Here is a 16,861-nt window from a genome sequence, read left to right on the forward strand (position 1 = left end):
TTTAATTATAAAATAATGATCAAAATCATATTTAAACTTTTATTTTCTCACTTACCCACAATAGTTATTTATTTTTTTACGTTATCGATTTTTTTTTTATCGAAATTATTATCAATAATGTCGATAGTTTAAATAAAAAAGTGGAGATAATGAATTGACTGTTCAATCGATTTTAAAAGGTATTTTAATATATTAATTGTGATAGTTCAAGTAAAAAAAAAAGAGAGAAATAATTTCTAGTTGGAGTGTAAAGCTCCTAATTATTCATATGTTTTTGACAATTAGCTCTTTAATTATCCACATGGTAAGTTAAACTTGCGTTGTTATTCTATATTTAAAGTAATGTATACTATTTAAAATAGTTCAAATATAATATAAATTTTTTAGTTCGTTAAAAGTTTGACTCGTTTATATCATTTCAGTTAACAAATAATGATACGTATAAACCTTTTCTCAAACGAAAATAACATAGATGAGTCAAATTTTTAACAGATGACATTAATAAATCTTTTCTCAAAGTTTAATGACATATTTGAGCCTTTTATCATTTCAATAAAACTATTGTTATTCCATTATCATTTTGTTACCCCTCAAAAATATAGGTGAATATATTTTCTTTTTAGTAATGATGTGAATGTACTCACTATTTTCTCATAAAATTATATATATATATATATATATTATTAAAAAAAGGTTTTTGCGCACCTCAATTAATTTCACAATACTTCCAAAAGAGCTGTTGTTTTATAGATCTAAGCCTTTTGAATTGTTCTACATTGTGGACTAAGGTTTTTTATTGAACCATAAAATTCTTTCACAATAGTAATGAATGAAGACTTACTTCATTTTAATGTTAAAAAACAAAATGAAATTTAAGTGGAGATGAACAAAAATGACACAGATTTTATTGAAACTATACCATAAATGGCTCATGCCATATTGATCTTTTACAACATAGAGATGACAATGGGGCGGGGCGGGAGTGTCATGACTATACACTGAGTGGTGCATTATGAGACAATCAATACACAGTTGTCTTTAAACTAAGCTGCAGAAACTTGTGCGCGCAAGTAGACAGCTGCATATATGTGATCAGCATCATCGATGATCCAGCCTACTCGGTAAAACCTTTGCTGTAAAATGATAGAGTTGAACTATACAAGAAGAACACAAGCCTTGACCTGAAAAGGCAGAAATGAATCGAACTGTTACAAAGAAAGCAATTTGCATAGGAAAGACAATCAGTTTAACGAGTTCTAGCAAGTCAGCAGAAAGAACACTAAATATTTTATGAGTCTGTCAGTGGTGGAGCCATTTTGTGCCAAGGGGTATCAATTGATACGACACCCCTGCACTGAAAGATTACACTGTGGAGATAGGTGAAAAAGTACTTTTTTATGTTTATATACCATCTGTTGAATCCCACTGGCTTCTTCGTGTGTATACTTTTCTATGTTCTGACTCCCCTTAGTGAAAACATAGCTCCGTCATGAGCAGATAAAACTTCTGCAGTATAATTTAGGTAATATGCAGTAGAAACTGTTGAATATGTTCATGCATGCAAACAACTTCAATTGGGGGGGGGGGGGGGGGGGGGTTGTTAGTAAAATTGAATATAGCAAGGAGGACACTTTGCAGTCAACAAGATGTAATACAACACAATTCAAAGAAGATGATACAAACATCTGCTTGAAAATAACATGTATTTACCTTTAAACTGGAGACGAATAGGCCGTGACGAATAACAGCACCATTTTCCAGATTGATATTTATAACCCAATCTGCTTCATCCATAAAGACCACTTAACAGCCTCAAGAAACTTATCATTTTTCCGTAATGCATTGATTAGGTTAGTGTAGGTTATTTGATCAGGTTCAATTCCATTTTCGCGCATTTCCTTGACCAAATCTACAGCACGTTCAACCATTCCAGCAATTCCATAAGCCTTTATCAATGTGTTATAGCTGCACAAATCAGGTCCAATTGATCCTGATTCTTTTAATTCTGCCAGTACTTCTGAAACTTCTTCTATCCATCCTAGCTCACCATAAATGTTAATCATAATGTTGTAAGTGTAATGATCAGAAGAGTGACCAGATTCCTTCAGTCTTTCCAAGACATTACGGAATTTCTCCATTTGTCCTTCCTTCCCATAGGCATCTAACATACAATTGTAGGCTTCAAGAGAAACCGAAAACCCATTGAAGTGCATTTTCTTGACAGTTGATGACATATTCTTGAAGTCTTTGCTTCTCCCATATGCAGCTATGAGAGTGTTGTAAGAGATAACATCAGCCAAACCACACTTTTTAGCCATCGAAAAAACCTCTCTTGCTCTTTTGAAGAGTCTTGATTTCCCATATACGTCAAGCATGACATTGAAGGTAACTGTATTAGGTAAGAATCCACGTTTAAGCATCTCATCAAAAAGCCTCGAAAGCTCATCAACTGGCAGTGCACGAGCACAGCAGTTTATGACACAGCTGTACATTTCCTGATCCCAGATGACTCCTCTTTTCACAAGTTTGTAATAAAGATCTGCCAACTTGTCCTTCTTGTCACATCGCTGGTAGATCCGGAACATATCACGGAGCAAATATGTGTCCGGAACAATGTTTTTTTGTTTGTCCATATCATCCAATACAGAGCAGGCTTCTTCTAAGGCTCCAGATTTCATATACATCCTTACCACAACGCTGAAAGTAATTGTGTCCAATTTGACATCTGAATTCTTTAACATTAGATAAAGCTTTTCCGCTTCAGCAAAATCGTTGTTTGTACTGTAAATGTCTATCATAGTGCATATTATATGTAAGTTAGGCTTATCAGATTTTGGCATACAAGTGAAGACTTTCACAGCATTCTCTGGATGCCCGAAATCTTTGCACGAGCAAATTAACAAATGGTACAAGTTGTCCTCAAATAAAGCATCCTTCCACTGCTTTTCCTGTAAGACTTTTAACGCATCATCTATCATGCTGTTTTTCACATAAACCATCATCAGACTTGAACAAGATATCTGGTTTCTCAAAACATGATCATATAAAGAACCTCTCAAGATTGAAGGAACTTCATGAATGAGTTCAAGCTTCTCATATGCTTGCAAAAGAATGCCAAGGATGGTTGACTTTTCGCCGCCAGTGTGCATCATTTCCTCAATAGTTCTAACAACATCCTCTTCGTCTCCATGCTTGACTTGTAAATTGAGCATTGTGTACAAATTAGACGAGTTTGGCTTGTATCCAAGTCTTTTCAGTTCCGCATAGTATCTATTTGCTTCCTCATAATTGTCTGCCCGACCCCACCCTTCTATCATAGACCTGTAAGTTGTTTCATCAGGCTCCATTCCAACCCTTTTAAGGTCACCAAACAAGCGTTGTGCATCCCGCATGTTGGAAATCTTCCCATATCCAGTGATCAATGTGTTGTATGCAACTATATTTGGCGAAAAACCAGCTTGGTTCATGGAAGCTAAGACCTGCTCAGCCTCGAGTAACTTGCCTTGTTGACAGTAAGCATTAAGCAGAACCAACCAATTCTCTAGATTCAGAATTACTTCATCTTTCCTCAAAAAGCCAATGATTTCTTCTGCTTTATCATACAATCTCATTCGCGTGTATATCGTCAACATAGAGGAATATGCAGACTGGCACATAATTTTGAGATTCCTCATCATTGAAAATGCAAATTCTGCTTCCTCAACATGCCATCCTTTCTGATAGAGAGCCATTAGCATCCCAAAAGTCGCTATATTTGGCTGAACTCCATTTTCCAACATCATGTGGAACCACTTAGCACCCAACTCCACGAGCCCTTTCTTATGGCAAGCATAAATAAGGGTATTGAAAACTTGATATGTAAGCTTACAACCTGACTCCATACTCATTTCCTTAATCATTCCCTCCGCCCCATCCCAATCGCCTCTTCTCCCCAAGACACGGAGTATCAAATTATAGGCAGTAACATTTTGCTTTAACTTCCCATTTTTCCTCATCCATCGGAAAAAACTCAACGCTTTCCCATCATCACCCCTTTCAAGCTCTTTCAATATTGCATTACACTGATCTAAACTCGAGTCAGACCCGATATTCTCATCATGAAAGTCAACCCCATTTTGGCTATCTATCACATTCTCATCACTATTTACATCAAACTCAATCCTGGGATTTTCTTCCGTTCCATATTTCCTATCTTTCAATCTAAAACTAGACCTATAATTCGAGTCTTTCGGTACCTTCTTCACCCTCCTAAATCTTCTCCAAACATTAAACTTCCCTTTCTTAGAATCCCTCCCAACATTCGGTCTTTCAGTAACGAAACTCTCATTTCCTAACTCACCTTCAAAACCATCAACCCCTTCATTATCTATACTCAACTCAGAAGTCTCTAATTCCTCAGTATCTAATCTTGAAACTCTAATGTGCTTCAAATTACAAAATGGGCTAACCACAAATGCTCCACCACCCAAAAATGAGGGAACACAACACTTAGAATCAGTAAAGATCAAAGGTTTTACTGTGCAATTAAGTTTCTTGGATTCCCATGAACTATCTACATAAAGGGGTAATTTCAAAGAGGCCATCAAACAGAGTGGCCACAAGAAAAACTGATAACTTCAGCATCAATTCATCAAGATTCCAAATTTATTAAAAACAAACTCAAAATTTAGCTAAAAGCGGTTGGTGAGGAGTAATCAAGATTCAAAATTTTACAAAAAGCAAAAGCAAAATTTAGCTAAAAGGGGTTGGAGGGGTAGTTATCAAGACTCAAAATTTACAAAAAAAACAAAGTTAAAATTTAACTAAAAGGGGTTAGTGGGGAGTTATCAAGATTCAAAACTTCACATATAGAAAATCAAAATTTAGCTAAAAGGGGTTGCTTGGAACTTATCAAGATTCAAAATTTACAAAAAAGACAATGTCAAAATTTAGCTAAATGGGGTTGCTTGGGAGTAATCAAGATTACAGTTTTGAAGGCTTACCTTGAAGCTTAGGCAAAAAAATGAGAAAAAGGGGGAAGCTTTTTAAGTCTTTGAGAGGATAATGGGAAGCTGAAATGGTGAAGCAGTGGAGTGGAGAATTTTGGGATTTTGATTTTTGAGAGTTTGAGCTAGTGGTGGCTGTTAGAAAAAGACATATTGACTAGTTGCAAGATTCTTTTACCCTCTTTTTTTTCCTTTTCCTCGTATTCGGAGATCATATTAAAATTTCGATTTAAATTAAATCACGCAATACAAGATCGATTCGAGAGTGATACTCTCAAGAGGCTTTCTCCATACCTAAGATTCGAAAGGGAAGCAGTCACATTCCTCTTACCCTTTTGCAAAATTAGACATTTGGTTGGTCCGTCAATAATTACATTTGCTAGTTAAATATACGATGAATATATATATTATTTTGCATAAAAATTATGTTTTATGTATATTTGATATACAACAATACTATATGTTTTTGTATATTTGATATACAACAAAACTATATGTATTGGTGAGTATTATTTTAAGGGCAAATGATAACAATCATATACTTTTAGGGTAAAATTACAATTTGTCTCTTATAAGTTTATTATTACAGAAATCTCTCAAACTGATACAATAATATAAGCGGTGATACATTAATTTGATGTGTGAGATACATTAATCGTTAAATAAAATACATTATATTTTATACATGATACATCAATCTGATGTACATTTTGTACATGATACACTAATTTGATGCGCGAGATATATTAATTTGATATGCGAGATACATTAATCTGATGCATGAAAATGAGGGATTTTGAGAATTTATAAAACTAATAGGGGATGATGGTAATAAGAGAACTTAAATGTGAGATTTCTGTCATTTTTCCTTATTTTAATGCACGATTATTCATGTTTTTATATATATATATATATATGTTATACAATGATATACAACACACATGTGTATTAATGACTATTATTTTGATGGACGATTAGTTATATGAATTTTTAAAACTAAAACCTTGAGCCCTACTACAAATGTACTAAAAAAGATAAACCTAAGTTTGGATTATTATTTTTTCTGAAATTTACGAATATGAATTTAAAATCACTATTAATGATATATATATATATATATATATATATATATATATATATATATATATATATATATATATATATATTATTTTGCATAAAAATGTTTGTTTTATGTATATCTGATATACAACAAAACTATATGTATTAGTAACTATAATTTTAATGGATGATTATTCATCTTTTATTATATGTTATACAATGATATACAACAAACATATGTATTAATGTCTATTATTTTTATTATTTTGATTGACGATTTTTTATATGAAATTTTTTAAAACTAAAACCTTGAGCCCTACACCAAATGTATTAGAAAAGATAAACCTAAGTTTGATTTAAAAGGATCACTTTTTTCAATTAATAAAAATAAATATGAAGGAAAAATGTGTATTTAATTATACATCGCAATCTTTTCTACATATAGGACATGTGTTATTTTCCGATAGCCACGTAAATAAGCAACTTCTATGAAATATATGTGAACAAGGAGTAATCACGATAATGGATTTTTCTTTAAAAATCTCAAAACAAACTGGACATATATCTCCCAATTCAAAATTCATGACATTCTCTTTTTTCAGTTTCGTAATTTTCAATCCGCTTTTCAGTTCAATAAATTCTTGCTTTTTCCCATCAAAAGCCTCGATCTTGTTATTAAATCCTTTTTTCTTGGTCAAAAAATCTAATAAAGTATCCAAAATATCTTCAACGTCGCGATCATCAAAAGTATACTCCACTTCAAGTATTTGCATATCAATTTTTCTCTTTTTTCTAACCCCATCAACTTGTAAACAAAATTCACCTTTGTTCTCCTCGTTATTGTCATCATCATTTATCAGCGTTTCGTACAAATCAGTTACTCGAAATTTACAAATATCATCACAACTTTTTGACAAGATTTCAAATCTTCCACTTTCCATGTCAACATCTATAGCCACAACAATTTTGCTAAACTCATCATCCACATTACTCCAAATGTTCAAATTTTTACCAAAGCTACTCGATAAATAATCATAAATCGCGTTAGCTAAATGTGGAGTCGTGTCTTTAAAGAATAAATTCGATAACCTTAAAGCAAAATCAATACTTTCAACAAATTCCTCCGGAGTTTCACAAATCTTCAAAAGTTGAACACTTTTCTTAAAAGTTGTCTTTTTGAATTGTCCTCCGCGTTTCTTAGAGTCACAAGTTCGAGGTCTAACGATCCTAATTCGATTCGTTACCCTTAAAACTAAAAACCCGAATCTCGATGATGACCCTAATTGGTGATGATTATGAATAATAACACGATTTTTAATCATGTTTTGCATCCAATTAAATACTCTTATTTTAATTCCCTTTATACTTTCACTTTGATATGCCATTATTTTTTTTCTTGAAAATATTCTGTTGATATTTTTTTTGAGTTAAAAAGTGAAATATATATATATAGAGGTAAGACATATATTATTATAAGGAAACTTATTATAAATAACGTTTTAATTTTATTTGGAACAGGAGAGATTTAATACTATTCCAATTTTAATTAGGAATCCTTTTATAACGCCGTTTCATTTATTAATTCAATCTATTTTTAATCTGTTTAAATTCGGTACATATTTTTATGACCATATAAGGAAAAAAGTTTTGATTAGGTATATAAAAAAATTATTTTAAAAAAAATCCAAGTAAAAGTTGAACGATTTGAATTATAATGTTGAAAAGAATAAATCATTATATTTAATAGTTGAATGCTAATACACATTTTAATTATTATGATTTATAATAGCTATTATTAATATATATTACGTAATACGTACTATTTTTTATTACCAAAAAAAATAATACGTATTAGGAAAAGTTTCCTATTTTTGTATTTTAAAACAGTGCCATATTTTTAAGAAAATGTCATAAACAAACTTTACCTTAAATAGAATTGGGATTCTTATTATTAACTAAAAAAAGGAAAAAAAATCACTTTTATATACATATATTTATTTTTCTTCCTTTTAAATTATCGTGTAAAACAAACTTATATCGTTCGTATCGGATGGTTGTTACATATTATTTCGAAATATTTCATATCATATAGTATTGCGTTGTTTTAGTAGATATTATGTTTAGATAGATTATACTGTTCTCTGTCGCTATATAATATCACACATACAACAATTTGAATGATAAACCTATCACAAAATTTGAGTAACAAATGAAACAAACATGTTATTTAAAGTAACAATACAATACGACAAGTAACAACCATCCAAACAAGGTGTAGGTGCGATCGTGCCGTTATCTTATTTTTCTTCTTGTTTTGTTATTGCGAATTAGTCTTTTTCTGCTCCGACCTTACTTTTCTTCTAGGTTTATATAAGTTTATACGAGAGCTGTCGAAACAACCTCTTAGATACATGAATTGCGTAAAATAAACTCATGTGGTCCGATCCTTCCTCGAACCATATACGTAGTGGGAGCTTAGTGCATCGAGCTCCCCTTTTAACGATCTTCCTTTCAAACAAGTAAAAAGAAAACCCTTCCCTAAGGCATCCACCACTTGAAACTTTTCAACATAGGGATGGCAAGAGAAGTAGAATTCATTCTCAAATCATATAAATGCAACATAACTTTAGTTTCATTTCATGCTTGCTTTAGATGATAAAATCATACGACTCATAAGCGTGGCGTCGAGTTTTTATAATAAGATCACAAGCTAGAGATGAACAAGCATCAGCTTGGAAAAAAGAAAACAGAACTAAGAGTCACTAATTAGTTCCAAACTAGGCATAGATGTTCCTGCTAAGAACGACTTGACGAGGGTGAGAGCTTGCTTTGGTCTATGCAGAGCAACTTCATGACCGGCGCCTCTTACTGTAACAAATGTCAGCCCTTTGTACTCCTGAGTCCATCCTCCAACCTGTTTTACGCATTAATCATAGTACGATAGTAGTTTGACAGGATCAGAATTGATACGAAATCAAGAAAATAAGCAATTGCAGAACCCTACAGATTGAATTTGAGGTAGTTCTTGTAAGATGACAAAAGTGAGCAATGAAAATACCTGTCCATCATCATACCAAGCGCGCCAAGGAGCAACAGTTGGCAATTTTAGAGCATTTATGCTGTAACGGGTTGATGTAACGGGGATCACAGCATCTGTGTCACCACTGCCATAAAATTAAACAAACAAACATTCCTCGCGATATCAGCATTTAGTCAACTCACGTTAGTGGTAAAAGTGCCTATAAAATACTGAGAAAACGTTTTAGGTTCACGCAATGATGTCTGCAAGCAGCCTTGAGTATATATCAAAGCTTTTAGATTCTATGTTTCAATTGAAACCAAGTTTATCTTTCTAATCATACTTCAAAGTTTCCTCTCTCTTTCTCAAAATAGTAGGTTATTAAACAATCGGATGAACAATAATTGGCATTTGGAGGATGTAATATTGAAGTTTGTTAGACAGGTTTAACACTAACTTAAATGAATACTACCGGAATTGTGAATGTTGCGCACAATTCTGCTTGAAACAAAACGAATACTAGCATTCACTGACTTATTTTTTACATCCTAAAATCGCAATTGCTTGCCAACTTATCAAGTGAACGTGTGAAGAGAAGGAAAAGCTTAGCATTAGGATTAAAGCATACCTGAAAACCCAAATACGAAGGCCTGACTTTATCAATTCACGATAGACGTCCAGCACTGTATTGGGAGAATCCTTCCAACTGCTGGATACTTCTTCACTGCAAATAGGGAAAATGAGTAAATACATAGCTCCTACCTAGTATATGACATGTACAATTGAAAGACAAAAGGGGCTAGCTCACTGATTCGATTAACCTACACAATGATGCTTTTTCCATTTTGACTCTTATATAATAAAGACATTGCATGAGATCCCCTTCAACATCTGTAAACCCCCATGGACTATTAGTTTTTCCTTATTTTTAGAAGGCAAGCAGACCTCTAAAAGAAACAGCGAGGTTGCTGCTTTTTCCAGTGAGCAGGTGTTGGAAGATAAATGAAAATACCTGCAAGTTACCCATTTGAATGATGAGTTTCTCATATGAACATGAAGAGCACTCTGAACTTCAGGAAGATTGAAGTAGATCTTCGAGTGCTGCTCTGTGCATGGATCATAGCTTCTTCTGAGATGGCCTACGCTCTATTAAAGGCATAAAATTTTATCAGTGATCAAAATAGTGATAAAGCTTCTTCAAAAGTTTAATCTCAATCATTTTGAAGCAGCATGTGAAGTTTAGAATCACATTTTCAATCAAATTTAACAGGTATATACTAAAAAGGTCACATGTTGATAGCATCTCAATCATCCTAGAGGACAAAATGGAAATTAATAGAGAAAGTATGGTTAAATCATTAACATTCCAAAAGAATCATGTATACCCACTATTCAGACAATGAACACGGAGTGAATAGGGTTTTAACTTTATAACTCAAGTTAATATGGAAATAAAGTTCCAGTCACTTACGTTGCTCTTTCTGAGCAAGTGGTTTAGTATACTAAACTTGGCTGTGCATGCTGGAGTGAAGATGCTGTAGCTATCAATATTTCCGATTTCTTCATTAGCCTGTTCAAGAATCTTATCACACTGCTCTGAGGGTCTAAAATATGATTGGTCGTGGCACAAAGCATTCGCCTGCTTGTATGTTTGGTCAGAAATCATTCCGGCTGACCACATGAATTGAAATAGTCCTAAGTGATCATTATAGTCATCAGTCAAAGCATTTCCAACCTGCAATGTTCATTACCTAGTGTTAGTACTATACTACACAAATGCAAATGTTTTGTCTTTGATAATCTTATATGTATGCGTGCATTGGGTTGAGAAACAAGCGTGCATACCATGAAACCTTTTAAATTGATCACTTGCTTCTTTAAACCATGGTTGTGCCTCACAATAGCTTGACTTAGCTGAGGAACATAATGCCCTGTCCACAACCACGAATAAGTAAACCACAGTTGTTTCAGTAATGGAATGAGCTACCCAAAATAACAGCAATAAACCCAGAATAGTCCCACAAGTGGGATCTGGGGAAGGTAGAGTGTACATAGACCTTACCCCTACCTTGGCAGATAGAGAGGTCATCTCCGATAGACCCTCGACTCAAGCAAAGCAAAAACAAAAATTATGAAGACATAAGCAATAACAACAGCAGTATAGTAAGAAAATATAGGCATATATAAGAGACAACAAGTAGTAACAGAAAAATAAGAATAAAACAGACAACAAGGAACAATAATACAATGCCTAGTATAACATTAGAGGTTGTATAGTGAATTGTCAACAGACAACTTGAACCAATTAACTGAAAGGAATGCTCATACAGAAAGAGGGAGAATATCAACTAGTATATCAAGTGAAATGACATGATACTCCAGAAGTCCTCGTGCTTCCTTTTTCCTTTAAAATTGTCAACTTCAATTTTCTCTGTTTGAGACAAACCAGAGGACATGAATATGTACTGTCAATTAGAGCATCGAGTAAATGACATCAATTAGTGAGTTGTAAGGCAGTAAAGGATCTTTATGACTCCATCTATGTAATAAATATACACAAACAATCGAATTTCTGGAATGCTTATGGATTTCCTCCATAAGCATAAATAGACATGTAATTTCATCTTGATGACCAGCTACTTATCAACAATGCACCCAATAAATTTGGCCATCGTCAATTGACTAAGGCATCAAATCATATTGCACTGGATACAGCTAACCAGAAAATGTTCGAAACATAAATTTCACAAGTAGATTAGAAAAATAATATTACCAGCATAGCTCTCTCCTGAAATATAAAAATCTCTTCCTTTATATTCTGGAAATCGTTCAAGCCACTTCAGTAAAAATACAAGGGAGTCCGCGGCTGTAATGCAACAACAACAATTGAAGAAAATTTAATACATGTTTACAGATATATACGGGCAATAACCTAAACAAAAGCACTCAAAATGTCATATTACTACCTGTCCGAGCGTCACCATTGTTGAGATGATCAGATGAAGTGTTTGAATAGGAATAACCAACTCCAACAGGCGAGTCGAGAAATAACACGTTTGCAGCTGCAGAAAAAGATAATTGAGTCAGACTCCATTCTGATAAGTTCCTAAAACAATGCTTCAGAGAATTATGTACAATTGTATACATACTTCAGTAACAATGGAATTTCTGGTGAATTTCAATATTATAGGATGATTGACTTGATCCTGCCTGTAATCATGCAAATTTAGTGTTTGCTAATCTCTATAGTTTGAAGAAACACTGGCTTCGATCATGCAAATTTAGTGTTTGCTGATCTCTATAGTTTGAAGAAACACTGGCTTTCTATAACTAATTAAGTCGGGCAAGGTAAAATTTGGGGTCAAAGAATCTGTGTATAAGGTAATCTGACTCGAAAGTGAAATCATGATCTGTCAATGCCTAATGACATCATTTTCCTGATACAATAAGAGTAAATTCCTTTTATCGTTCTTTGAACACCAGCAAGAAGACAATTGTATAGACAGAAGTGCTAGCTAAAAGAAGTTGATCCTCAGTCACCCCCTCCTTCCCCCCAAAAAAATATTAGCCCTTTCCCTTTAAAATTTACAAATACAACCATTACAAGAATCAAATGTAACCATATCAATAATCTCTTTGGCATCAGATCAATCAAAAAGATACCAGATTGAACACAATATGCCTTGATTCTCCAATGATGTAATTTAAGCTTATTTTATTTTGGACCATCTACAACCACACGTGAAATCCAAGAACAACTATAAAGTCTGCCCATCACTACACTGCTAAAATTTTCTTCTTAAGGTTGGACACACTGAAGTGAATCCCGTGAAGTGGCCTCATTAATGTATAAGCATATGTTATACATCTCATAAAAGTGATATTTATGACGAGCATGCTTAGAAAAGTAAAATCCCTCAACGTCAGCATGAGTTTTTATAGCAAAAAGAAGGGGGGTATTGCGAAACATACCTAAGTTCCAAGAGTAAGGATTCCAATAGAGGGTCTTCCCATCTTTCTCAATATGAAAGGGTCCAATTTCCTCAGCTAACCCAAAGGCAATCGACGAACATCCTGGACCTGTAAGAACCCATAATCAGTAATAAACAAATCATTGGCACAGTCAACCACATTGAGCAACCATTTTATTGGAGGAAAATGATCATCCAACTTCAACCATATGTGAATTGATGACTCTTCAACACTGACAAAGCCGGGATATTTACACAAGGGGATTCAGAAGTAGCAATATTTTAACTCCTTCGCCACTTCACTAGAATTTTCTCTTATGTCAGGAGGATTCAAGAAAAAAAAATTATTTACTGTCGTATTTGCACATTACTATTTCCAACCTAGCTCTGCCACGACTCTTTTAACTTTTGTTATATACAATAAAACAATCAAACAAAGACAAGCTTAAAGAGAACAAGAAAATGTAATCAAACAAAAGAAAAGGCATAATGTGCAATCTTTCAACCCCTATGCCACTTCACTAGAATTTTCTCTCATGTCAAGAAGAATCATCAACTTATATATAACCGAAAAAACAAATTCTTTATTGTCCTATTAACACATCATATTTTTTTCAACAAAATCCCCTCTTTCTTCAGCCTAGTTTCACCATTGCTCTTCAATTTTGTTATATATACGGCAAAAGAATCAAACAAACAAACAAAACACAAGTCAAAGGAGAATAAGAAAATGTAACAAGAATGCAATTGTAAAAATATAACAATTGAGCCTACTCAAACTCAAAAGCTAACTCTTGATGGGAGGATTATCCAAGTCCATATAAACAACCACCAATCCAATCCCAACCAATGTAGTACTCTAAACCACTCGAACACTCCCTTCATGCCCAGGCCTACTTGAAGCACGGAGCCATTAATACGCCCCAGATACCATTTAAAGATATAGGACTTGAACCTAACTCAACCCCAAAAGTTAGCAAATCACCTGTACATTCCCAAACCAATGCGGGCTCTAGCCCACTCTAACAAACAGGATATATATAACAGAAAAAACGAATTCTTTATTTTCCTATTAGCACATTATACTTTTTCAACAAAATCCACTCTTTATTTTCCTATTAGCACATTATACTTTATTTTCCTATTAGCACGAATTCTTTATTTTCCTATTTTCCTATATTTGTTATATACAACAAAATAATCAAACAAAACAACAAAAACCAACCTAACACAAGCTAAAAGAGAACAAGAAAATATATCCCCTCCATCCCAATTCAAGTGTCTTACCTTACTTTTTCAATATGTTGCAAAAAGATTATCTTTTTACAATTCCAACATTCCATATAACAAATTTAAGACCATAAAATTTTAAAAATCTTATCTTTTATTTCTTAAACTCCGTGCAAAGTAGAACATAAAACATACAACACAATCAAACAAAAGAAAGGTTAAAACTTTGGGATGAGCTGCAAACCTCCATTGAGCCAAAGAACAAGAGGCTTTGAAGATGGATCATCAACAGCTTCAAAAAACCAATAAAAAAGTGCTCTTTCAGAATCCTCATTTACAGTAACATAACCAGAATAATGTGCAAAGTTCACATTAAACCCTTGACCAGGAAGCTTAGAAACTCTGTCTAATTGTTTTTGTGCATTTGGGTTTACAGAAAAACTACCAGAAATCGAAAATAAACCAAGAACAACAAAAACCCAAATGAGATTTAACATTTTCTTGGTGAAAATTTTTATGAACTTGTTGAAAAATTGAGGATAATGGGGTATATAAAGATTGTATTTTTTTCACTTTTTTAAAAAATGGTGTCAATTATGATTTTGTTAACGTAACGATTAGATTTGTCGTTGCAATGTCGTGCACATGATTCATGATATCCTTTGTTGTTTTTCGCAAAGTTTTTACGTATTTCAATTAATTAATCGAATAAAGGAGATAAATTATATATTTTATCTCTTGTAATTTTATATTTACAAATTTTTTTTAAACTGATACAATAATATAAGCGCTGATATATAGTAATTTAATATGCGAGATATATTAATTGTTAAGTAAAATATATTATATTTTATACATGATACACTAATCTGAAGTACATTTTATACGTAATACACTAATCTGATGTGCGCGATATATTAATTTGATGCGTGAGATACATTAATTTAATGCGCTGATACATTAATCTGATGCGTGAAAATAAGGAATTTTGAAATTTATAAAACTAATAGGGAATAATGGTATTAAAAAAACTTAAATGTGAAATTTCTGCCATTTTTTCTTAATTTTATGCATAATATGTGTTACTTTTAACGGTGTAGTCAAAATTTAGAGTTTATAAATTTAAAATTAATAGTCGTACATAATTAATAATTTTTTATTATAAATTTAGAGTGATTCAAAGTTATCAAATCGTAATTAACATACTGACTTGTACCTTGATCACCTCCTACTAGCAATAGATATCAAAATAATTTTATATCAAAATTAGAATAAATGAAAAAAAATCATCTAGTATTTATTTACGAGAAATTTTAACGTGAGATCTCATAAATATTACGAAAGCTTTGTCAAATTTTACAAAACGATAAACACTTAAATTATATTTTGATCCTATGTTTCTTTTTTACGCGTTACAACTTAAGCTAGTATTTTTATCATTCAACTTTAAATGTGTGTAAAATAGACATTTAACTTTACTCTAAGTCGAACAAATAGTCCTATATTACAATCTTATATGTATTATATTATATAAAATACATTTTTATATGTATACATATTTAACTTTATATGAATTTAAATATCTATACGTTTCGTTTTTTGGTTGTTGTGCACATGATATCCCTGTTTTTGTTTGTTGTGCTGATTAAAAAGCTATGTTGCTTTTATGCAATGATTGTTGCAACTTGCAACCTCACTTATGTATGATGGAAACGTGTATATGGTGCAATTGGTTTTGGACAATGATTTTTTTTTTACTATTATATACTCCGTCATATTTTAGAGATATAAAATATAAATATAAATATATCGTTTTATTTGATATCAATCATTCCAATTTTGAATATATATGAGTGTATGTAATTGAATTTGAGTATATATATCCTAGATGACGTTCTATGCGACTGACGTCTTATACGTGTTGTGTCACGTGTACTACAATAATCTTGTGAACATGCATATATTATTTTGATAACATGAAAGTGTTCAACTAAACACTCTTCGTTTGTCGTAACTCTACCCAAAACACTGGCATTTCTATAAGTATCAATACTTACATATTAAAGAATCCGAGCGACGTAGCTTATTAGACTCTTATCATTTTTTTCACAAAACTACAAGACATTTAATAAAACTCCAAAATACACATCTCAATGAATATGCAATAAGCAATTCTCCATCTTTTCTTGAAGATCAAAGTGCCAAAAAATGCCCAAAAAACAACTATGTATCCCAAACCAACAACAGCAAAGAACCATACTTTCTCAACATTTGTTTCCCCTTCATCATTTATTGATGTCGTCGTTGTCGTTGTCGTTGTCGTAGTCCTATCACCAACACATGGTTTCAAAGGAGGACCACAAAGTGCAACATTAATTGTTGGATCAACTTTGGTTTGAAACTTGAGTACTAGTAGGTATTATCAGGAACTTGTCCGATAAGTTGAAGTACGTGCAAGCTGGTCAGACACCACGATTATCAAATTATGCATTAATCAAGACAAAAGAAGCATTTGGAAGTAGAGTTTTGGTCCTTGTGGTGTCAAGTCAATAATTCTTTTGGTTAATGGATTGCTCTCTAAGTCTCAATCACTTCAT

The 16,861-nt window shown here is 32.7% G+C and overlaps 3 protein-coding genes across 3 annotated transcripts; all 3 read right to left on the minus strand.

The window, feature by feature from the left end:
* Window positions 1-883: 883 nt before the first annotated feature.
* On the minus strand, window positions 884-5,281 carry LOC101248791 (pentatricopeptide repeat-containing protein At4g30825, chloroplastic). The gene is made up of 2 exons (XM_010324902.4): window positions 1,711-5,281; window positions 884-1,181 (listed from the first exon to the last, which is right to left on the minus strand). Exon 1 carries the CDS (start codon window positions 4,581-4,583, stop codon window positions 1,770-1,772), a length of 2,814 nt encoding a protein of 937 aa, XP_010323204.2. The 5' UTR covers window positions 4,584-5,281; the 3' UTR covers window positions 884-1,181; window positions 1,711-1,769.
* A 1,179-nt stretch (window positions 5,282-6,460) lies between these two features.
* Window positions 6,461-7,440, minus strand: LOC112941819 (uncharacterized). Its single transcript, XM_026031938.2, has one exon. It carries the CDS (start codon window positions 7,427-7,429, stop codon window positions 6,461-6,463), a length of 969 nt encoding a protein of 322 aa, XP_025887723.2. The 5' UTR covers window positions 7,430-7,440.
* A 1,214-nt stretch (window positions 7,441-8,654) lies between these two features.
* Window positions 8,655-14,863, minus strand: LOC101251103 (serine carboxypeptidase II-2). Its single transcript, XM_004242572.5, has 10 exons — window positions 14,509-14,863; window positions 13,036-13,143; window positions 12,030-12,125; window positions 11,837-11,929; window positions 10,909-10,994; window positions 10,535-10,798; window positions 10,076-10,209; window positions 9,692-9,787; window positions 9,103-9,208; window positions 8,655-8,958 (listed from the first exon to the last, which is right to left on the minus strand). Exons 1-10 carry the CDS (start codon window positions 14,759-14,761, stop codon window positions 8,797-8,799), a joined length of 1,398 nt encoding a protein of 465 aa, XP_004242620.2. The 5' UTR covers window positions 14,762-14,863; the 3' UTR covers window positions 8,655-8,796.
* Between the last annotated feature and the right edge of the window lie 1,998 nt (window positions 14,864-16,861).

Source organism: Solanum lycopersicum, chromosome 7, assembly GCF_036512215.1.
Source record: "Solanum lycopersicum chromosome 7, SLM_r2.1".
NCBI classification, from domain to species: domain Eukaryota; kingdom Viridiplantae; phylum Streptophyta; class Magnoliopsida; order Solanales; family Solanaceae; genus Solanum; species Solanum lycopersicum.

What these genes read in the sequence shown, in the direction of transcription:
- LOC112941819 (XM_026031938.2), bottom strand. Translation starts at nt 7,429, where the DNA reads ATGGCATATCAAAGTGAAAGTATAAAGGGAATTAAAATAAGAGTATTT.
- LOC101251103 (XM_004242572.5), bottom strand. Translation starts at nt 14,761, where the DNA reads ATGTTAAATCTCATTTGGGTTTTTGTTGTTCTTGGTTTATTTTCGATT. An exon ending in CAATGGTGACGCTCGGACAG is followed by an intron (nt 11,930 to 12,029) that starts GTAGTAATATGA and finishes GTTGCATTACAG; the next exon opens with CCGCGGACTCCCTTGTATTT. An exon ending in ACTTGCTCAGAAAGAGCAAC is followed by an intron (nt 10,210 to 10,534) that starts GTAAGTGACTGG and finishes TGCCTTTAATAG; the next exon opens with AGCGTAGGCCATCTCAGAAG.
- LOC101248791 (XM_010324902.4), bottom strand. Translation starts at nt 4,583, where the DNA reads ATGGCCTCTTTGAAATTACCCCTTTATGTAGATAGTTCATGGGAATCC.